General features: G+C 46.0%; 1 protein-coding gene across 2 annotated transcripts in view; it reads right to left on the bottom strand.

Annotated features, from left to right (window-relative positions):
- Positions 1 to 2,385: 2,385 nt before the first annotated feature.
- The window catches only part of RAB6A (RAB6A, member RAS oncogene family), a 316,180-nt gene continuing 296,556 nt past the window's right edge, over positions 2,386 to 22,009 (bottom strand). For both annotated transcript variants that reach the window (XM_086933838.1, XM_086933839.1), the window contains exon 8: positions 2,386 to 4,885. In XM_086933838.1, coding sequence (XP_086789964.1) covers positions 4,821 to 4,885 — 65 coding nt within the window. In that variant the 3' untranslated portion in view covers positions 2,386 to 4,820. The remainder of the gene's footprint in view (positions 4,886 to 22,009) is intronic.

The following is a 22,009-nucleotide window of genomic DNA, read 5'->3' as shown; positions in this document are numbered from 1 at the left end:
ATGGCTCTAGCTGCAGAGTCAAAACATCTAAAGCGCACCTGATGGAATTGTTCGATATGAGCTGTCTCTCCCGCACTATGTCTTGGGCTTTGGACTTGTGCTCATCCAGCAGAAATTTGAGCAATTGTTCCATTTCATCCCAATGGGCCCTTTCGTACCTGGCTAAAAGTGCTTGGGTATTGGAAATGCGCCAAAGTTTTCAGCTTGGGATGTTACTCTTTTCACAGAGGCATCTATCAACTTAGACTCTGTCTTGGGGTGGATCATTTTCTGACGTTTGTGAATTGCCCCTTGTTCGTGCATTAGAAACGACTAAAGAATATAATGGCAACTGCCCCCTGATGAAAGCTGGATCTGATTGTGCAGATTTATATTTTTTGTCTACCCTAGGGGTGAGGATACGTGCCCGCACAGGATCATTAAAAATGTCTTTCACATGTCTAAGCATACCCTTGAGCATGGGAAGTGTATGCGAGGACTTTTGGGAACTACTAAGTGTTTGGAAAAGGAAATCTTCTAGGGATTCCTTATGTAACTCGACCCCATGACAATTAGCAGCTTTACCTAATAATTCTATATATATATATATATCCTACACTGTTGTCTGGTGGAGAAGGGATGTTACCTGTGGGAGAATTAGTGTTCTAATCTCTCCAGGGACCTGTAGGTGTTGGATCATTATCCCCATCATTCTGATCATCAGGTGTATAAGGTGGTGGTGAGTCAGCAGGTGAGATTAGCAATGGTCGAGACTCGGGAGAAGGTGGTGATGGAGGAGAAGGGTTAGTACCCACATTTTTCCTTTTAAAAAGGAGAACGTGGTAAGCTTCTTCAGTCACAGGTTTACGTTTCAGTATCACTTTGGTGGTAATATGTCCAGTTGTTGGATAAATGCAGAGTGGTCACTGTTTTGGCTCCGGTTTTGGGGTGGAGCATCAAATGGTGCTCTTTTGATGGAATTGGCACGTTTGTTTCGCCGTCGAAGGTTTCAGTGCCAGTGTTTTGGATGCTGAGGGTTTTGGATTCGAAGACGTTTCCGGCATTGAAGGCGGTGGGGGCTGCTCCAGAATTCGACCCAAAGGTTTCGGCTCAGTGCCCTCGAACAACTCAGTTCAGAGCCAAAAGGTTTTGGGGTGTGTTTCGATGCTGAGCTGGAAGGCGGTGTGTCGGAAACATGTTCTAGGTACTGACCGTGGCCCGCATGCGGGGGTTGGACCGGAGCCTTTTTTTTGGTTGACGTGGACTTTGGGGTAAGGGAGGATCAGTACTGACGATACGCTGCCCTTGCGGGATGTCTTCGTCCACATCGGAGCCGTATTCGGAGACGGAGATAGGCTCTTGTTCTTCCTCAGCTCCCATGGCATCTCCGGTCTCTTGGTCTGAATCTTCTCCTAAGAGGTCCGGAATGGAACCGGTGTGTTGGCTCTGCATGTTGCGACGTTGAACCAGACTGTTGCGAAGCGTCTTCGATCGGAAAGCCTTCCACGCGTTGCAGTCCTGTTCTTTGTGCTCCTGAGATAAGCACAAGTAATCTATTGGCGTTTAGGAAGGGTTTGAAAACCTGGCTGTTCTCTTCTTAGATGTCAGCCCTGTGGTTAGTCTGGATTCTTTTTTTTTTCTCTTTCTGCTTTTTCTTGCTGTTATGTTGTGATACAGGTGTGCATTCAAAGCGCCGGGACACTCATTGAGTAGCCGTGCGCTGTACAAAACAAATATAACATAACAAGTTGAATACTTCATGTGAGTCGGTGCACAGGTCTTTCGCGTGGCACCAAGGGCAGAATTCAAAGTGAGTCCTTTCCATCTACTGCAAGGTGGACTGGGTAGGGCCAACAGCCTTCCACAAGCCACCCGATTGAAAGAGGGATTGTGTAGCAAATATGATACGCGGAGAATAGAAATAGGCGATCGAAAACAATACCTTCGAGTGTATAACGCACCGAGGGAAACATGAGAAACTGTGTCGAACCGGAGAGCGGCAATTCACGTCCGAACCCGATGGCAGAAAAAAAACGATTTAATAATGGTGTGGATGCCCATGCGCACCATCACTGAAAGGAGGAGTCACCTACCTGGTGATTGGAAAGACTTCTTCGAAGAAAAACAACTTGCAAACATCCGACCCAACACTATATGGCAGGAGTATGCAAAGCACACAGCTCACACCCCTCAAACTAAATTATTTACTTTGGAAAAACAACCACAGCCTATGATGCACATTACTGAAGTTGCAGGCAGAATCTACAGTTAATGGACAGAGTAGCAAGACTAACATCTAGATGGAAAACAGAATAAACAAAATTAAATAAAAAGTTTGCACAAATTAGGTTTATAATAGTGACAAAAAATACCACAAAAAGTAAAGACAACAAAGATCCAGTTCTGTTTAGTGTTTTATTTATACTTTATTCCTAGCAGAAAATCTGTGCATATAAAAAAAAAATCTGCTGTATGAACAAAATTTACACACCAATTTGGTTCGGTTTCATGAACCCAAGTCAAAGAATCTACAGAGGACAATATGTAAAAGAAGCAAACCAGTTCAATTGTGCAGACCAGACACCTAGAAACAAACAAGGGCGGCAATGCAGGAAAAGTAAGCCACCTTCAATCAGAAAAGAGAAAGGATAGTGAACCCCTTCTGACATTTAGTTGATATTTATTTTACTTCAGGACATGCAATGTAAAAAAAATGCCTTTAATAACAATATTGCATTATAAAAGCACTTAACATCCCATTCTCTCAGTTTCAAAAGTCCTTATTCATACCCAGAGTTCAATGCAGGTCCCAAGAACTCCTTTTAAAAACAACTTTCACTGGAACTTTAGGTATCCATGCATCCAACTGCACCGCAGGTGATAAGGCCGGGTTAGTGTCTGTATATATGCATGTGTGGTGACTAGGTAAGGTGGGGGTGGGAGTGGTAAGGTTTAAAGTTGGCCGTGCAAAAAGGTATGAGGGGAATTAAATGGCGTACGATTTCAATTTTGTAAGGCATTGCAAAGCGATACACAACAATAAAAAACTTCCCTTTTCTGAGCTCCAATGCAGCAATACTCTTCCTGCAAACTAACGCATTTATGTGTTTGGTGGACATGCATAGCAATCTCAAGGCGACTAGTGATAAGTGGTGCATTTTCAAATGCAATGTTCAGTGAGGTTTCGGAGGTTAAAACTCGCAACATTGGTAGAACTCAAACATTTCTGCTCAGTGTTACTTTTTTTTTCTTACGCACAAACGTATAAACAAAATTTAAAAGAAAAGAAATAAATAGCAAACAAAAGTTCGCTAATATGGAGCAAACTAGTTAAATATAAAACTAATCCAGTTACCATTTTGTTAACCAAACTATACACATGTAAATGAAAACAAAATTAACATGGAAGACCCAACAACGATGCATAAAACAAAGGCATAGGTCTGCATATAAAGACGCAAACAGTCATTTGATGGACTTGCCGTTCCAAAACTTATTTTCCTAATAAACATGGGACAAGTCTCTTGCAAAGGACTGTATTGTAGAAACAAAAACATGTGGTTGCAATACATACCAGTTTTAAGTAATTGAGCATGGGTATTTAAAATGTTTCTAAGCAATGTCAAATAATTATTTAGGTAAAAACGCTCCCACTTAAACCCTCCAAAGACTATAAACATTTGGTTATGATTCCTTTTTTTATTTTAACTCTCCTAATCTGCTTATCAATTCTGAAGATCTCAGTGGCTGTAGCAATAACTATTTTATTTTTATCATGTGTCTTTGTTGCTCAGTGTTTAATGCCATTTCCACAAGTCTGTATAACTGTTTATGATAGTAAATGCACATTTCATTTGTGTATGTTATGATCCATAGTTTTTACCCATGCTATACTGAATCATGTGTATTACATCCCAAATTTAAAATACCTAATCACCGTAAAACATTTAAACATTAACACTATACAGTCTCACTTCAAAAGTTTACAATTTAAAAACTCCTTAGGCCAGAATGGTTTGGACTTGTTATTTTTAACACTGCAAATAGACAACCTATAATCCAACCTTAAAGGAATCACAAGGTAATGGATCAACAGACTCACAAATCCATTATCCAGCATTTCTGTATATTTTGTGTAAGTTGATTTATAGTGTTCGCCATATGCAAAGATTACTTCCCTGAAATTAAAGTTGATCTTTTTATGAATACCTCCATATATTTTTCATGCAACCTCCAAAATGAACATGAAACCGGAGGACAGTGGTGCCCTGTGAAACTTAGCTAAAATAAAAGAAAGGGAAAACAAAATCTAGGTTTGGTCTTAAAGAGAGCAGGTACACATTGTGATGAGTATCCCTCCCACCCCACATGGTGTACACTTCAGATTTGCCCGCATTTCTGATATTCAGACAATTTCAAGGTGGTTAATGGAAAGAGGCGGACGGCACGGGCATGTATTTGTCCGCACCTCCATCTCCATGACGGCTCCCATCATCTCAATCAAAACTACTCAAGTTTGTGTCATTTCAAAGTGCATTACATTTAAGAAAACGTAACCATTTACTTCATAACTGCAATATTTTGAATTATTTTCTGGATTTTTCTTTCCTATAAATAATGGAGACACCAACAATTTGTATTTTTGTGCTTGTGAAGCTAATAGATCATCTCCACGAGACAGCCAGCAATGATGGGTTGCAATACGTTATAACTGAGGGGCTGGGGAGGAAGATGTGGCGGGGCAGGCGTAAGCCAATATTCACACTTCAGTCAATGAAGAGTAAAATGAATAGAGAAGCAGTGATGTTCTGGAGACAGATTTTGGATAAGCACAAGTTGTATTAGCAGGAGCAACCTCCTTCGCTGACTGGCTGTTCCTGGGGCTTTTCCAGTTTTATGTCTATCACTGAAAATGTAATTAAGGAAAATGTGGAATATTCAGCAAATCATGTTTGAGCATTATTATTTTTGTCACTTCATATGAATACTTCCATTTACTGAAAACTGGAGCTCATATTGTGCACTGTGAAAATATAAAGGTTAAACAATCAGGTTTATCAATACTTCAGTGAATAAAAAAACAGAATACTAAATATTACATCCACCTTCGAAGATTTTTAGAACAAACTATTGAATATTTACTTAACGTCAACCTTGTCCAAAAGAAAAATACATATTTACTGTACCAACTTTTCTGGTGGATACTCTACCTATACAGCCGTCATTTTTTATATCCTAAGGCACCACACTGAATCCATAAAGTTTGTAATAGTTCTCCTGCGCCGGTAGTTTGAGTGGTAGTTTGAGGTAGGTAGTGTGAGTTCGAATCCCTCCTGAGGCGGAAGCCGGGAGGTTGTTGTGTTATTTTAAAAAAAATGTAAAATTATCTTGTACTGTATTTTTACTTTGCCCGGATTAGCTTGACTAATAAGCGTCTGGGATAAACTCTCTTAGTTGCCACTACCTGCTTGACTTAGAAGCTGCACCGTCCTGTGGGTGGAAAGATCGGCTTGATACACGAAGCCCCTCTACCCTCCCACCCTGCATTTTGTTGCCCCCCCACCCGCTCTGATCCCCGAGCGCTGCCTCAGCACCTCCCCACCCCCGCACCCTCTGACCTACCGGATCCGTCCCAGCCGATTCAGGCGCTGAGGACATTCTTTTCATCCCCGGTAACAGCAAAAACGCGGCGGCCATCTTAGCTTGGGGAAAGAGTCATACGCTCCCCAGTGGCCACTATAAAAAGGGAGGGGCATGGCTCCGCGCAGCGGACGCGATCAGCGGTTGCACAGGGACAGCGTCTGAGTTGAGCCAGAGTCCAGCCCGTCTGCGCCCGTCAGCGCTGAGGAAGCGCCAGACGCCAGAAACCCTGTCAAAAACCGGAGCGGTAAGAGAGTGTATTCAAAACTAGAGCTACTACAGCTACAGCACCCTGGCTGTGATTGCGCCAGACTCAACCTTGTATGCAACACTAAGTCCCTTGTATGCTCATGCGGCTTTTCCCTTCCAACTCCAGTTCGGCCAGCACCCCCTTCAACAGCCAAGCCTTTAACTATCAGAATTGGCCAGTTGAATGTGAGATCTATGCAGAAACATCACTCTGAAATCCACGAACTACTGTTTAACCATTCCCTCGACATTCTTTTCCTAACAGAAACTTGGCTCCAGGACGACATGGACACTGTCATAAACCTGGCCACCCCTACAGGATACACTACCTACACCTGTAACAGAAACTCCAGGGGTGGGGGGGATTGCGATAATGACCAAATCGCACCTTGCGTGTCAGCTAACTAAAGTAGATATCAAAGATAGCGAATGCGCACGATAGAACATTAAAATCAATCCCCAGCTCAGCCTGGTAGGCCTTTTGATCTACAGGACCCCGGGTGCAGACGCTAAATTTACTAGCTCACTTCTGGAGAACCTATGTTCACAGATCACCGAAACTGCAAACCTCACTATCATTGGTGACCTGAACATTCACTTTGATCGCACTGCAGACACCAAGATCAACACACTGTTAGCAGATCTTGCTGCCCTCCAGCTAGGTCAACTTGTAAAAGGCCCCACCCACAATGGGGGACATCTCTTAGATTCCCATCTTTTCTAACATGACCAATGCACAGGTCGAGGCACCCATCCCTATAATTGAGCTGAGTCTAAAGTGTTCTCACCGAAAAAAAATCAGAACTGGACATGCCCTGGACCAGCCTTACAGTAGTCAAGAGACACTATTGATGTAAACAAAGTCCTATCAGCCCACCCTCGTGGCGGAGCATCTTCATTTAGGATATATGAAACCTGGCTGGTGTCTCCGTGCCTAGATGTATTGGCGGGATGACATGTGCCAAAGGTTCAATGAGTGATAGTGTCCTCGCCCCTGGCGGTGCTGGTACAGCGCAGTGCAGTGAATGTAATGAGTGATATTAAAAATGACTATCCAGGCAAAAAAATATTTTATTGGTATTCACCTAGACGTCAAGTAAAAACAGGTGAGAGAACAGTGTGAAAAAAATCACTGTATTCTTTGCTAATTGGTCAAACAGGCCAACATGTTTCTGCCTTAAGGTGAAAAGTCCACCGGCATTCTTCAGGGCCAAAGCTGTGAAACTACTACTGCAAAGTTATACTCAAACTTGAAGTGTAAAGTAAATTTAAAGTGAAAAATTATATATAAAAACTGGTATCGTCAATTGGACGATCCTACCGTATCCTTGTAAATTCTATGGTAAGTAGAGGATACCCTCCCCAGCAAGTTGTGGGAGTATAGCCTCACCTCACTCGGCAACGACTCAGAGTGATGAGGCCCCGCTCTCTCCGTCGGTACCCCTCGGCCAAGTCCTGAGCCGAAGAGGAGGCGCAGTAGTAGTATCACAGCTTTGGCCCTGAAGAATGCCGGTGGACTTTTCACCTTAAGGCAGAAACATGTTGGCCTGTTTGACCAATTAGCAAAGAATACAGTGATTTTTTCACACTGTTCTCTCACTCGTTTTTACTTGACGTCTAGGTGAATACCAATAAAATATTTTTTTGCCTGGATAGTCATTTTTAATATCACTCATTACATTCACTGCACTGCGCTGTACCAGCACCGCCAGGGGCGAGGACACTATCACTCATTGAACCTTTGGCACATGTCATCCCGCCAATACATCTAGGCACGGAGACACCAGCCAGGTTTCATATATCCTAAATGAAGATGCTCCGCCACGAGGGTGGGCTGATAGGACTTTGTTTACATCAATAATGTCTCTTGACTACTGTAAGGCTGGTCCAGGGCATGTCCAGTTCTGATTTTTTTTCGGTGAGAACACTTTAGACTCAGCTCAATTCTAGACCGTCAAGTTTTTTGTTGTTTCTAGTAGCTTGAGTAGGGGTTTTGACTTTGATGGTCTTTAAACTACTTACCCTTGACCCTCCTTTGAAATTTAGTATTTTCCACCCATCCCTATGACCTGGACCGACCACTGTCTAGTGGTCATGACAATAAACTGCAGAAACATCCTGCTCGCTAAATCCACCCAGCAGGTTCGGAAAAGACCATGGAGGAAGCTCCGCCTAGAGGACTTCCAGGCACTCCTTACTACTAGCCCCCCCCCCACTTAGCAAAGACCCTGACCAAGGGTACGACCAGTTCTGAGACTATCAACCTAGCCCTAGACACCCTAATCCCAGCCAAATGGATCAAGGCACGCGCTCATGAATAAAGTCCCTGGTATAATAGAGAACTTTCCGCACTGAAAAAAGAGTGCAAAATAGCCGAAAGATGCTGGAGGAGAAACTACGACCCTGCCCTCAAAAGCCTGTATATCCAGTCTCAAAAAACCTACCACCGTAGCATCTGTAGGACCCGGGCAGCTCACTACGCTACCGAGATTAACAGCCATAATGCCTCCAAAACCATCTTTAAAATCCTCAAAGAAGTCAGCGCCAAAAAAACAGTGGCTAATCCAAGCACCTCACCCACACTGTGCGATATGGCCTCTTTCTTCATGGAGAAAATCCGGAAAATCTACAGTGCCTTTCCCACCACTCCCCGCCTCACTCCCTCAACTGACCTCAACAGGCTTAATCTTTCTAGCATCCCGGCACTTAGCCAAGAAGACTTCACCAAAATATGCAACACAATCAAATCTGGCTCACCTGCAGACCCTCTGAAGCCTGATACTTTCAGAGAGGCTGACAAGACTATCCTAGGCCCCCTGAGAGAAATTATAAACATGTCCTTCACTACAGCCAGTATCCCCACGAAATGGAAACAAGCCTGGGTATCACCCATTATAAAAAAGCCCACTTTAGACCCAAACATACCCGAAAACTTCAGACCGATATCACTCCTCCCATGGCCAGCCAAAGTAGCAGAAGCCCATGTGAACACCATCCTGACCAAATACCTGTCATCTAATACCATCCTGGACAGGTCACAAGACGGATTCCGGGCTGGACACAGCACCGAGACAGCCCTACTAAGTGTGGTAGAACACCTCCGTACCATTCTAGACTCTGGCGGAACGGCAGCACTGATTTTACTTGATCTCAGTGCAGCCTTCAACACGGTGTCACACGAGGTCCTGCTGTTTAGGCTAAAAGAGGTTGGAATATCAGGAAACGCCCTTGGCTGGTTCAAAGACTTCTTATCTGGCAGATCATTCCGAGACTCCACCCCCCCTTATCTCTCCAAAGAAGGCCCCATTGAACAGGGTGTGCCCCAGGGGTCAGCTCTCAGCCCCACCCTGTTCAATGTGTACGTCCAACCCCTGGCAGAGGTAGCCAGGAAGCACGGAATGTCCCTCGTGTCCTATGCAGACGACACACAGCTAGTGGTAGCACTGAATGACGAAAGTGGTCTTGGCGCCAAAAAGTTCCAACAAACTCTCGTCGACATCACTGAATGGATGGCGGCGAATTACCTCCAGCTCAACGCCGGAAAGACGGAAGTGCTGCTGGTCGAAAAAAAAAACCTGACACTTGGGGTAACAAGTGGTGGCCAGAAACCCTCGGCCAACCACCTGAACCGAAGGATTGTGTCAAAAACCTAGGAGTCTGGGTAGACTCTGCCCTAAACTTCCCCAACCATACAAAAAAAGTGGCGGCCACCTGTTTCGGCATCTTACGGAATCTTAGGCCTATACTAAGATTTTTCGACCACCAAACCCGTCAGCTGATAGTCCAGGCAGCGATCCTCTCAAGGCTGGACTATGCCAGCTCCCTCCTGCTAGGAGCTAATGTGGCAGAAAAAAAACAGACTCCAGCGAGTCCAGAATGCCACCGCCAGAGCCCCGGTCGGACTCCCCCCGCCATACGTCTGTGGCTGACGTCCTTAAGAAACTCCACTGGCTCCCAATGGAGAAAAGGATTCATTTTAAAACACTATGCTTAGCATTCAAAATTTTAAAAACTGCCCCCCCCATGCTCTGCCCACTTCTTTCAGCCTACGTCCCCCGGCGTACCCTACGATCAGAAGGGCAGAATCTAGCGGCCGTACCTCGCATCAAATAAGCCAGGATGGGTGGCCGTTCATTCAGATATCTGGCCGCTAAACTCTGGAACGGCCTCCCAGACCAGATACGAGGAATGAAGGACCTACTATCCTTTAGGAAAGCAATCAAAACACACCTCTTCTGTTAAAATGGTACTCTCCCTACTACTCCCTCAGACCCTATCCCCCGCTCAATGACTCATACAGAAAGCGCCGGGACGCCCCTTCGCTGGGGCAGCCGAGAGCTATATAAGCACATATAACATTAACATTAGGTAGAATTGGCTCAGGCTTCGTTAATGCTCTAACATAACGGAAGACATTGCGCCACCATGGCACCCTGACGTCCGTTCCATGTACATTTTTTCTAAACCTTAAAGACAGAGATTAGGCCAGCTTTAATTTGATAGTGAACATATAATGCAACCAATTCAACTTGGAACCTTATTCAAAGGAGTATGGTCATCCTTCAGAACATGGAGGTAGGTGGGATTGCTGAGGAATCTGCATGAGGAAAGAGTATCCCTACAGAAGCAAAGGTAAGTGACATTCACCCATTGCTGCCTGGCTCTGGGATATGACATTGTGACATTACTAGTGACCTTTAGGTCTCTTTACAACCTCTAAACTCCTGACCGAAGGATATACGACAGCCACTTAGGGATTAACTCTTAACATTGGACTGTGATGGGGTGCAAGACTAGATTGACTTACCGCTTCCCTGTATACATTATGGTCTATATTGTATGTGAATGGTTTATCGCAAATAGTGTATGGAACCAGTTGTCCCACATTGTGCTGGCTACTCAATAATTGAACCTTGTGTGAAAGGAGTGTCATTATATAATACAAGATGTGTGGCTTGTTTATCTAAGAAGCTGATAGGGAATATGCTACTTACCCTGTAAGTATCTGTCTGTGGCATGTAGTGCTGTAGATTCACATGCTCTGCATACTACCGCCATCTAGTGTCGGTTCCGGAAGTGTGCAAGTTGTTTTTCTTTGAAGAAGTCTTTATAGTCAGGAGACAAAGTGACTCCTCTTCTTGGTGATCATGGGCATCAACTCCATTTTCAACTGTTTTCCAGCAGGTTGGAGAGAATGGAGTGAAAGCATCAGTAAAGCTATGCGGATGCAAATAAAATAATGTTAAGGAACTGCAAAAGACACAGGAGTCCGAAGAGGAGGGTGGGTTATGTGAATCTACAGCACTACATGCCACAAAAAGATGTTTACAGGCTAACACTTCGTTTGAAGCATGCGTGGTTGTAGATACTCATGTTCTGCAAAGACTGCAAATCTGCCCCTCTCCAAACGAAATGGCTATCCTGTGAGTGTTGCAGTTGTTTGAAAGAGCGGACATAACACTGCCTGTCCTATTTTGGCTTTTTGGTGTGCTAAAACATTCTCAGAATAAGTGAAAGTGTGGGGTGTACACCATGCAGTTGTTTTACAAATATCAGTTATTGGGATATTGCTCAAGAAAGTCATGGCAGCCCTTATCTTACAAGCAGATGTGTTAAATGTTTCGGACCTCTTTAGTTCTGGTAATATAATACATAGTTCTCTTAACATCTAGTGTATGCAGAGTTCTTTCCATAACTGAATTGGGTTGTGGAAAGAAAAGAAACATTCCAAGAAAATAATTTTAGGGAGCAGTTGTGTAATGGTTCAAATGGTGGGCCCATAATTCTGGTAAGTACTATATTAAGATTCCAATATGGTGCAGGTGGAACTCTAGGTAGAATGACTCTTAAGGCCTTACATGAATGCCTTAATAACTGGCACCTTAAACAAGGACAAATGTTGCCTGTTTTGTAGATAGGCAGCAACTGCGGCTAAATGTAGACATATGGAAGAGTAAGCAAGGCCCGAAGTTTGCTAATGAAGGTAGCAATTAATATTTTGCAGAGTTGCATCAAACGGATTTATTTACTGCCACAGTAGAAAACACATATTTACCACTTTGCTAAGTAATATGCTCTAGTTGTAGGTCTGTGTGCTTCTTTAAGAATGTTCATACACTCAGAGGAAGATAACGGTATCTAAATTCTATGACCTCAGGAGCCAAATCGCAAGGTTAAGCTCCTTTAGATGCCTGATTTCTCCATGGTTCTGAGTGAGGAGGTCCAGGTTCAGGGGAAGCTTCTGGTGGGGAACTACTGAGAGTTCAAACAGTGTAGTGAGCCATGGTTCGTAAGCGTAGATGGAGCTACTAGAATGAGGTTGAGAGAGGTCTGCCTGAAACATCCCAACCACAAACGAAGAAGAGTGAGAAGCGGTAAAGCGTAGGCAAATATTCCTGGGCTGTTCATCCACAGAACATTGCGCCTCTGGAAAGTGGGTGTAGGAACCTGGAGGTGGAGTCTGGGGATTTTGCATTGTCAGCAGTTGCGATTAGGTCTATATATGGAAACCCCCACTTGCGAATGTATGGGAGAAGGACTTGTGGGTGGAGTTCCCACTCATGAACTTGTTGCCACATCCTGAGCAGGTTGGCAAAGTGGTTGTCCATTCCTGAGATGTGTTCAGTGAGCAGATGGATGTTGTGACGTATTGTCCAACACCAAAAGGGCTAAGATAGGCGTGATTACTGTAGATAGATAATGTGCCCCCCGTTTTTGTAACTAGTATATGGTTGTTATGTTGTCTGTCCATGCCAAGCATACCTTTCCTGCCAGGTGACATAGAAATGCTTTCAATGCTGGGTAAAGAGCTTGAGGTAGCGGACGTGGAGACCCTGGTGACTGGTGTCCCAGACACCGTGAACTGTGAGATCCTGAAGGTAGGCACCCCATCCTATTATAAGGGATGCACCACCGTGAGAATGATCTGGGAAACACCTTCACGAAATGGCCGCCCTTTTGACAAATTGTGTGTTCTGCCACAGCAGAGAGCAATGAGTGCATATGTCCACAAACACTATATCTTGTGGCTGACCCCATGATTGAGATCATTGGTTGCACCAGACATTCTTGCAGAGATCACATATGTAGTTGAGCATGTGGTCCTATGCATATAAAAGATGCCATCAGGCCTAAGTCTCATAACTGTTTTGACTGTTATTTGTTGGTTGGGCTGAAACTGCTTTAGAAGTGTTTGAATGTTTTAAATTCTGTTCTGAATTCTGGCCTTATTTGGGTCTTTTTGGACTTGGCCCTTCTGGCAGGTTCACCTCTAAACTTTTTGCTTTTAATGGTGACCTGGTGGTAGTGATTTTTGGTTTCTGCGCACTTTCACTGTGTCCCAGTGGAAAGTGCGTGCACACTCTGAGTGCATGTGGTAAGATAGGCCTGCCCTCCCATAGGAATGCATGGGGAATGTATGTGTCCCTGGTAGTTCCTGATGCGTGGGGTATACAGGCTCGAGTCTGGTATGTGAGGACTCGTGTGATTGAATGCTGCGAAATGATGTATGCGGCAGGTGTCTAGTGTGGTTCCACTTCTAGACATGGCTGTGCGTGTGCTGTAAAGGTACTGAGTGTGATTGGCTGGAATGCCAGGCTCCATGAGTCATGATGGGTCTGCCCGGTGGTGAGTGTTGAGATTAGCATGCTGATGGCTGGGGAGGAGTGCACCTGGGTCCTGAATGGGGGTGGGTTTTCCCCACACAATGCTGGCTCCGCCCCCTGTGGTGCGTCTAACGACCCTAGCCCTGCCAGTGAATAGAGTGAGGGGCTGAGTACATCAAGAGTGCTCACCAACCAGCTGCGACTGTTTCTTCCCCTCACCCTGAACTAAGACAAAGGAATGACCTGTATTAAAATGGGGCTGTGTCCCCACACAAACTGTTCTGATCCTGAGGGGGCTGCTGCTGTTGCTGGGCAGGAGGACCGCCACTTGGATTGACTCCCTGCCTGGAGGTCCAGTGAGCTGGCTCTGGGCCCAGCATTGCCCCCTGCCCACCAAAGAACTTTGCTGGACTTTGCCAAGTGCCAGGAAGCGCTTCATTTCTCCCCTAAAGCGCCTGGGAGCGCTCGATCTTTCTAGCGCAAGGAAGCTTTATTTGTCTTATAGAGCCTGGGAGCGCTGGATTTCGGCCCCAGCGCTTAATAGTGCTTTAATTGCTATTTTAGCGCAGGGAGCGCTTTAAATTTCATTTAGCGCTTGGGAGCGCTTCAAGTGTGCTAGCGAGTGCCCACCTCGCGTTACAATTTAATTAAAGTCGGTGCCCACCCGGCATTGCCCCGCCAAATCGTCCTAGTCGCCGCCCGGCCGAACCAGAAGTCAGGCAGGCCGGGGGCGAGACCTTTGGACATCCGGAAGCAGGAAGCAGGGGGAACCGACCCCGTGTTCCTGCGTGTGTCCGCCAGCGAGGCTCCCCGTGTGGTGTGGGAGAGCCCCTCACCCAAAGAAGAGTCCTGCAGCCGGCGCCTTCCGCGGGGCTCCCAGGAGTGAGGGAGAGCCCCGCGCTGCCGAGAGGAGAGCCGCCACCGCCGCACAGCAAGAAGGTGAGAGCAAGGGGGCCCGAGGCGCATTGTCGGCGCCTGCCCCAGGGAGACAGAGGAGCTGCCTCGTGAGTCCCGGTGAGTGGGGCTTTGCCTGGGCAGTCCCGGGGGCATCGTTCTCAGAGTCCCCAGGAGGTGGACTCCCACGTGCAGTGCGGGGGCCGTTTCCCTTGGTTCCAAGAGAGGCCCCGGTTGACAGAGGGCCGCTCCAACGGTAAAGGGGGCATCTCTTTCTTTACTGAGCCACGAGGGCTCCGAGGGCACCCAGTGAAATCGAGTCCCCCAGGAAGGGACTCCAACGACGCCCCAATTTGTTCTTGAGCCCTGAGAGAAGGCTTGTAGCGGCATTCCTTTGTTTTAGGGGCCCAGAGAGGCTCCAGGGGCATTTCTTCGCTTGGCGAGCCCACAAGGCTCCGGGGGCATTTCTTTGCTTGGCGAGCCCACAAGGCTCAGGGGGCATTTTTGAGGATTGGTAGAGCGGCCCCGGAAGGCAGCGGGCCGCTCCCACCTTGCCCCCCTCCACTGGTGTAGAGCCTAGAGAGGCTCAGTGGCAGCCCACATTGTTTTGGCCAGAGCCTGCGAGGCTCCAAGGTGGCCCAACTTTGTCACACAGCTGCCCAGCACTTAGTGGGCAGCTGCCACGTTTAGGCCCCTGACATTGGGACACAGGGCGTCCTAGCCCTAGAGAGGCCAGTTGGCCTAGGGACTGCCACAGGTGGTGGCTTATGTGAATTTCTGCACAATTGTGTTCTTTTCCTTACACCGCTGAATGTATGGTTATGCATCAAGTGTTTTCCTTCCCTACACCTCTGAATGTTTTTAGGCATCATGTGTAATGTGCTTACACCCCTACAGGTATTGTGATACTTAGGTGGTTGTTTTTCTTGCTAGTACAGGTGTTGCTAGCGAAGCCCAGGTTCCCTGTGTAATATTCTCCAAAGGTAGCTAGGGTTGCATAGGTGGTGCTTACCTGGTACCAGTGATTACTGGTTGTGTGTTACAAGTGCTATTTTATGCTACAGTGATTGTATATCCTATATCTTAGGTTCTAAGTGCTGATTCCTGACAGTGGTCCATGTGGCCCTGTCCCATGTACATATAATCCCCTGTAAATTCTGCCTATGCCTGTTGGCACATTGTAAAGTGTGTGTTTTCATCTAATGTGTTTCGGGGTAATACAAAGGCTATTTTTATATATATATGCCTCCCACAGAGACAGCCAAGACGGATGTCCGGAGTACCGACGGACAGAGCGGTGCTCCATTTTTACCAGAGCTGTAGCCGGGTGAGGTGGAGAGTGATTTCCCCATAAAGTGGGTGATATGAATTTTGTTTATTTTTATCTCACTTCATTTCACATACCAGCAGTAGCATTTTGTTAAGGTCCTGATGAAGCAGGAGGGGATCCTTTGACCCCATACCAACTGCAGAAACATGTCGACCTCAAATCCATCTGAGTAGTCATTTTTTATATACTACTTTGCACTGTTTTTATCCTTGGGTGTGGATAGGATCTCATTAAAAATTTCTTTTCCATTTCCACAACCCAATCTTAACTTATCCACGTTTTTTGCACACAGCACATTCACTGTATTTTTTGCACTGCTAGTCGGATTACCCCCCGATACCATTATTCTTTCCATCACATTTGTGTACCCTTTGACTAGGTTAGGTTACAATCTACCTAATACATAGTGGATGTTTTCCCACTTCCTTCGGGTGAAGGATCCCAAATGATGTAGGGCGGTACAGGATGGGTATCTGATGGGAACACAATTTTTCACCACAAACTACTTTGCCTGGATTTCGTGATTGTACCCTGTTGAGACTACACGGTTTCTGTAGATAGTTATATTCTTCTCTGACCCATTGCTATTACTTGTTATTTGTATTTTTATATATAACCTTGTGTGGAGTTTCTTTTGTGGTGGGCCTTGGGTGTTGTTGCTGGGTGCTCGTGCAAACACTTAACCTACATAGCCTCCAAGTTTAGCCTTGCTGCTCGCGCCACGTTACCTAGAGGGTGAGCAGGGGTTATCTTTGGCGTGTAACTCCCTTGCCCTGACTTAGAGTGGTGGTCTCTGACTGACTTTGGCACAAGCCCTGGCCAGTCAGGGATCTCATTTCTAACGGGTATGCCAACCCCAATTTTGTGTTGAGCCTGGCCCTGAGATAAGACTTAATTTGCGAGGGTTGAAGGTGTGATTTGTTTGTATGTTGACAGTAAATACCAGTTGATGTAGAAGAGAGAGTAGTTGAGTGTTGACACAGGAGACGCGTACTGGCTTTGATGAACCAGTATCGATATGGGAAGATATGAATGTTTGGACTGCGCAGATTTGCTGCTAATACTGCTGAACACCCTTGGTGTGGTAGTGACTCCGAATGGAAGAACTTTGAATTGATAATGCTTTCCAGCTATAACAAATCTGAGGTATTTGCAATGAGCTGGGTGGATTGGGATGTGGAAGTAAGTGTCCTTTAAGTCTAGTGTTGACATAGTCGTCTACCTGAAGCAGTGGAATTCCGTCTTTAAGAGTGACCATATGGAAGTGTTCTGATCATACGTAATGGTTTAAGGGCTTGAAACCTTATATAGGCTGCAGTGAACTGTCTTTTTTGGGAATTACAAAGTAAAGGGAGCAAACTCCTTTACCTTGATGTTGAAGAGGAACGGGCTCTACGGCTCCCTTGAGTAAAAGAGCCTCCACTGTGTTTGATCAGATCTTGATGTTATATGGAAAGATTATGTCTGCGAGGTGGAATGTTTATAGGTGTTATGAGCTCCAGACAACCACGAAGGATAATGTCTAACGCCCATTGATCTGATGTTATGGTTTTCCAGGGGCGAGAAGAAATATTGTTGTTGTCCCCTTACAGATGTTCAGTGGCGGGGTAAGAGCAGTCACTGCGAGGGGGCAGAGTGTGTTGCAGCATCTCTGCAGCTACCTTTTGAATTATTTCCCCTGTAGTAAACCCTCGAGGATGTTTGTTGTTACCTACAGGAGGAGCTAGAGTCATCAGGTAATGCTGTTTTGGCGCCCTGTTTGTAGTAGGGACGCTGAAAGGAACCACGCGAAACAAGGGTTTGTAGCGCTACTATTGATTTAGCTAGTTTGTGTCCTTTGTGTGTGTTGCGCTTTTCTGGCTTGAAACCAGATACACGTAGCCAAGCCAAGCCAAGCATGCCTATGCAACAAAACACTGTTGACGACTTCCCTGGCGGCTGTGTCCCCTGATATACAGCACATTTAATAGAGGTCAACTTTCCCTCATTCACATTCTCATGACCCCCACTCCTTTTTAGGTTTTGCCTCGCCAAAGATGCGCTCTGCGCATCTTTTCGGCGCAGGCGAAAACCTGATGAGAACTGTAGTGTAGCTTGGTTCGGCCCTCGTCATTGATTGGCTGGCTCCGTAAACGGAGCCTTGCCATTGGACGAGGGGCCTGTCCGTCAATGCCGGACCAGACACGGGGGCGTTCCCGACATTCTTTGGCTTTTGCCGACGTCACGCGACGCCGGGAACGCCCCCGTGTCTGGTCCGGCATTGCCGGCACTTCTGCGTCTCTCCTGCCCGTGACTGGCCGGCCGGCCAATCCTAGCGCGGCCGGCCGGAAGTGCCGCAGCCCGGGGGAAGAAGGAGAGGAAGACGGCAAGCACTATGGCGGCGTCCGCGGGGAGACCGGAGAAGTGCCTCTCCAACCTGCCGCTTTATGCAATAGTTTGGTCTAGTGCGCCGCTCGTTGGCCTCGTGGCACTATAGTTCTTCGTGGGACATTTATTCCTAAAGACATGATTGAGTTGTCGAATTTTATGTAATATGAGAGTCTACAGATGCATGTTATGAGTACTGATGTGTAGAACAGTAGAGGTTAACAGCCGTTTACTGGGTTTGTTAGAATATTTTTACACTAAGAACACGTTCTTGCACCTAAACTTGACCTTCCTCTTTTCTTTCCAGTTTTGAACTATGACAATGTAGTGGACACGGGTTCGGAAACCGACGAGGAAGACAAGCTGCACATTGCGGAAGACGACAACCTCCTTAACGCACTGGACCACGACACTAGCCCGGCTAGCCTGCCCAACCACGCGTCGTCCCCGCACGTGGGCCAAGGACTGTTGGCGCGAGAGGACGACGAGGATGAGATGAGGGAAAGTGACGTGGATCATGTCTGGCACAGCCATGACATGCTGCATGCCTCTGTGAACGGACCGGGTGAGTCTGGCCTCTCGCCTGCATGCCTCTGGGCCTCGGACACTCGAGCTTCCCAAACATTTCCCAGAATGCCCTGGGGCCGGGCGATAATGAGCGCTCACGTTGGGTATTGTGATAAGATGCGGCTGAATGGGAGTGTTTGGCTTGCAAACACTTGGGGAAAGCCTACCTTTGCAAGTGAAGAGCCCCCCCATTCATGTGATAATGTCGAGTGCTTGTCTGACACCTGCTCTTATAATGCACACACCCCATCACTTCCTTCTGTTATGTGCGAGGGCCTCTTCACGCTTCCACCTTGTCAGGTAGCTTTCCCATTATTTACTGCTTAAGTGCTTGAACGCCTGCTAATGGCCTACGGGATGGGGCTCCGTCCGGCTGGGTGGGAGGGGGGCTGCCTACTGTGCACAAACAATGAGCAGTGTAAGGTATATTGAAGGAGGTGCTTAATGGTCGCCAATGGAAGCCTCATAGTAGAAGGGGACACAAGATATGTTTTTTATCGTCCGACCATAAAAAGCAGCACCTGGTGAAAGCTCGTCCCTGTGTCCCTAAAGGCGCATATCGCTGCCTTGGCTGATTTTACTCCTGTGTGGCTGTCGGGGATAGCCTTACTCCTGAAAGCCTTTAAAACAGCATGATTTCGATGAATCTCCTGTAGCAGACCCCCCATGCCAAGGCTAGACTTGGATTAAAAACCATCAGTAGGTTATTGTCAACACAGTACTGGGAAAAAAAACACTACTCTTGTTTAATATACATATACTAGGGTTTGTAGATCATTTTCAGGTGTGGACCCCACCAATCACTTTCAAAATGATTCCTGGCTGTCAGTTATTTTTCTTATGCACAAAACCTATTCATCACGCTACTGCATGTGTAATAATATTACAAGGGCTCCTTCATCTGCACATCGGAGCTATCTAACCTCTGCCCTTACTGTTAGCATGTCTCAATGAACATTTTTTCATGTATTTACACCTTCATTGTGGTATGTTAGTCTGCAGAAAGAGATTATGTCGAGGCCATTTTCTGTTGAGCTGTAGGTAAACATGAGTAGCCAAGGCAGCTAAGCTCTGCAACCCATGAGAGTACCCTTTTCTTAATTACAGCCCACTACAAAGCATACCTGCTCTCCAAATGTATCTAATTTTATTACATAGAAGAGAGCTTCGTCAGCCTGCTGCAGGTATTTTTAGACACCTGCAGCTGACATGATCAAACCGCAGTGTACTGACTCAGGCTTTCACCATTTTGAGATGATGAAATGAGTACTGATTAGGTGAGGTTTTACAGTGCTTTCCGAAAACATTTGTAAAGAAAGAATATGCACTATAATACGGTGCGGCACAAAAAATACAAAAATCCCCTTTATCGTTTGCGTTATTCCCCTCAAGTCACAGCCCAGCTCAGCAGCCCCCAGGCCTGTGGTATGTATATGGTCTTGGAGAATGTTTATTATCTGTAGCAAAGTGCCAGAAAGAAGGATTTCTTTGTTAGTAGCTCACTCACAGCCCTTTTTATAGTCATTGGGATGTGTGTGCCTAAAGCCCTTTCGATGCTAGTGACGGAACGGTTCCATCACGAGCGCCGGTTGGGCTGTGCTTATGACGGAACCGTTCCGTCACAACCACGCCCGTTATTTAGAACCTTCAGCACAGCGCGAAAATTCGTGCCGCGCTGAAAGAGAAAACTCTGCTCCTCACCGTGCCACTGTTATAAACTGAGAGGCATATTTATGTGTCCCTTGCGCCGCCGGAGCATCATTTCTTGCGACACTACGAAGGTGCAAACTACAAAATCATTTAGGAGGTCATGCAAAGCCACTTTGCATGACTTTGAATATCCTCATAGACTTGGAGTAAGTCAAGGCAGTGCAAATTGTTACGTTCCCATACCCCGCGCTAGGGAGGCATTCCATGGGTGTTGCAGTGGGTGCTACAACGGAACACCTATGGATTTCGATGCTTCTCCATATTTACAAAACCATGTAAACCCGGGAATGTGCCAACCAAAACCTTCCGCCTCCCAGGGAAGGCGTAACAAGGAGAAATAACATTATTTCTCCTCGTTTTTTCCCTCTTTGCTCGTGTGCTTCATTCTGCAGTACACATTGAAGGAGGAAAAAGCCTCCCAGGATTATTTTTGTGCAGGAAGGTACCCCTTCCTGCACAAAAATAATCCTGTCGACAACACAGGCACCCTTGCACCATGGTGCAAGGGTGCCTGCATTGCCGCTAGGCTGACGGAATGGCACCAATGCAGGAAGAAAGGAGAGGAATGCACCGTATTGTATAAATACAGTGCATTCCAGCCCTTCCCTTTACCTTGCTGCACTGCCCTATACCAAAACCCCATAAATGAGGCCCTGAGTTAGTATGTCACTTGCAATAAAATCTTTTTTAGTTGATCATAACGCGTAACAAATATTCCGTGCTGATTAAAAATGTAAGTGCAGCCAGGGCGAGTGGAAGTACTCGTCGTGAGCACCTATGCATGCATGTAAAGCCTCTAGGCTCAGCACGGCGAGCCAAACGCTCGCACTTTCCTCATTCCTGCTTCTTATTTTGTTTTTTGTGAGGGTTTGGAGAATCTGCTCAGTTTTACCCACAAACATTTATTGTTTGTGCCATTAACACTTAAGGTTTTCAGAATTTCAACTATGAGGAAGAATTTAGCCAAAGATGCTTGAAAGATAAATACGTTTAATTAGGGGCAGAGGATGATCATTAAAGGAAGTCTGACTGCTGCAGAAGTCATTAACAATCTTAAATGAAATTTTTATTTTTATGATAGCCATTTACATGTATAATAAGAGCCAATGATTCTTGGGAGCAGTGTGACAGAAACAGAGTGTAGCGAGAACTCATGTAAGACACACTATTTAAATGAGCTGGTGTTAGCTATTCATTGTAAAGCGCCGACTTTCATCTTGCAATCACGTAGTAAATAAAGTCAGTTACTAACGGCAGCCCGCTTTGAACACCATCCGACATGTGAAGGGTATAGAGTGAATGGTCCTAGGTAGTTTACTAATTCGGAAGCAGTTTCGTTCAACTTGCAGAAAGTCGCATTGTATTTCACCAGCACATCCAGGTTACACATAGGGTGCACACGCCCTCCGTACATGCCTTTCTTACACTGCTAACTCTGAAGTGATCCTTTGGACTTCACACAATCTGATCTGTCATGTGCACTTTCGTTGTACTATATATAAAGTATTCTGGTACCCAATCTTTTCCTTAACTGAGAACGTAATTTGTGCACTCCTCTACCCATCTCCTGCCATCCTGTCTCCCTCCGTTCCCAGCATGCCCACCCCGAAATCCAAACGTACTCCTCCGCATTACTCTTGCCACTGTCATAACCGCCGCTAATACACCC

Source organism: Lissotriton vulgaris, chromosome 8 (assembly GCF_964263255.1).
Source record: "Lissotriton vulgaris chromosome 8, aLisVul1.2, whole genome shotgun sequence".
Lineage (NCBI taxonomy): Eukaryota > Metazoa > Chordata > Amphibia > Caudata > Salamandridae > Lissotriton > Lissotriton vulgaris.
Note: the sequence above shows the minus strand (reverse complement) of the source record. Positions and strands in the feature narration are given on the sequence as shown.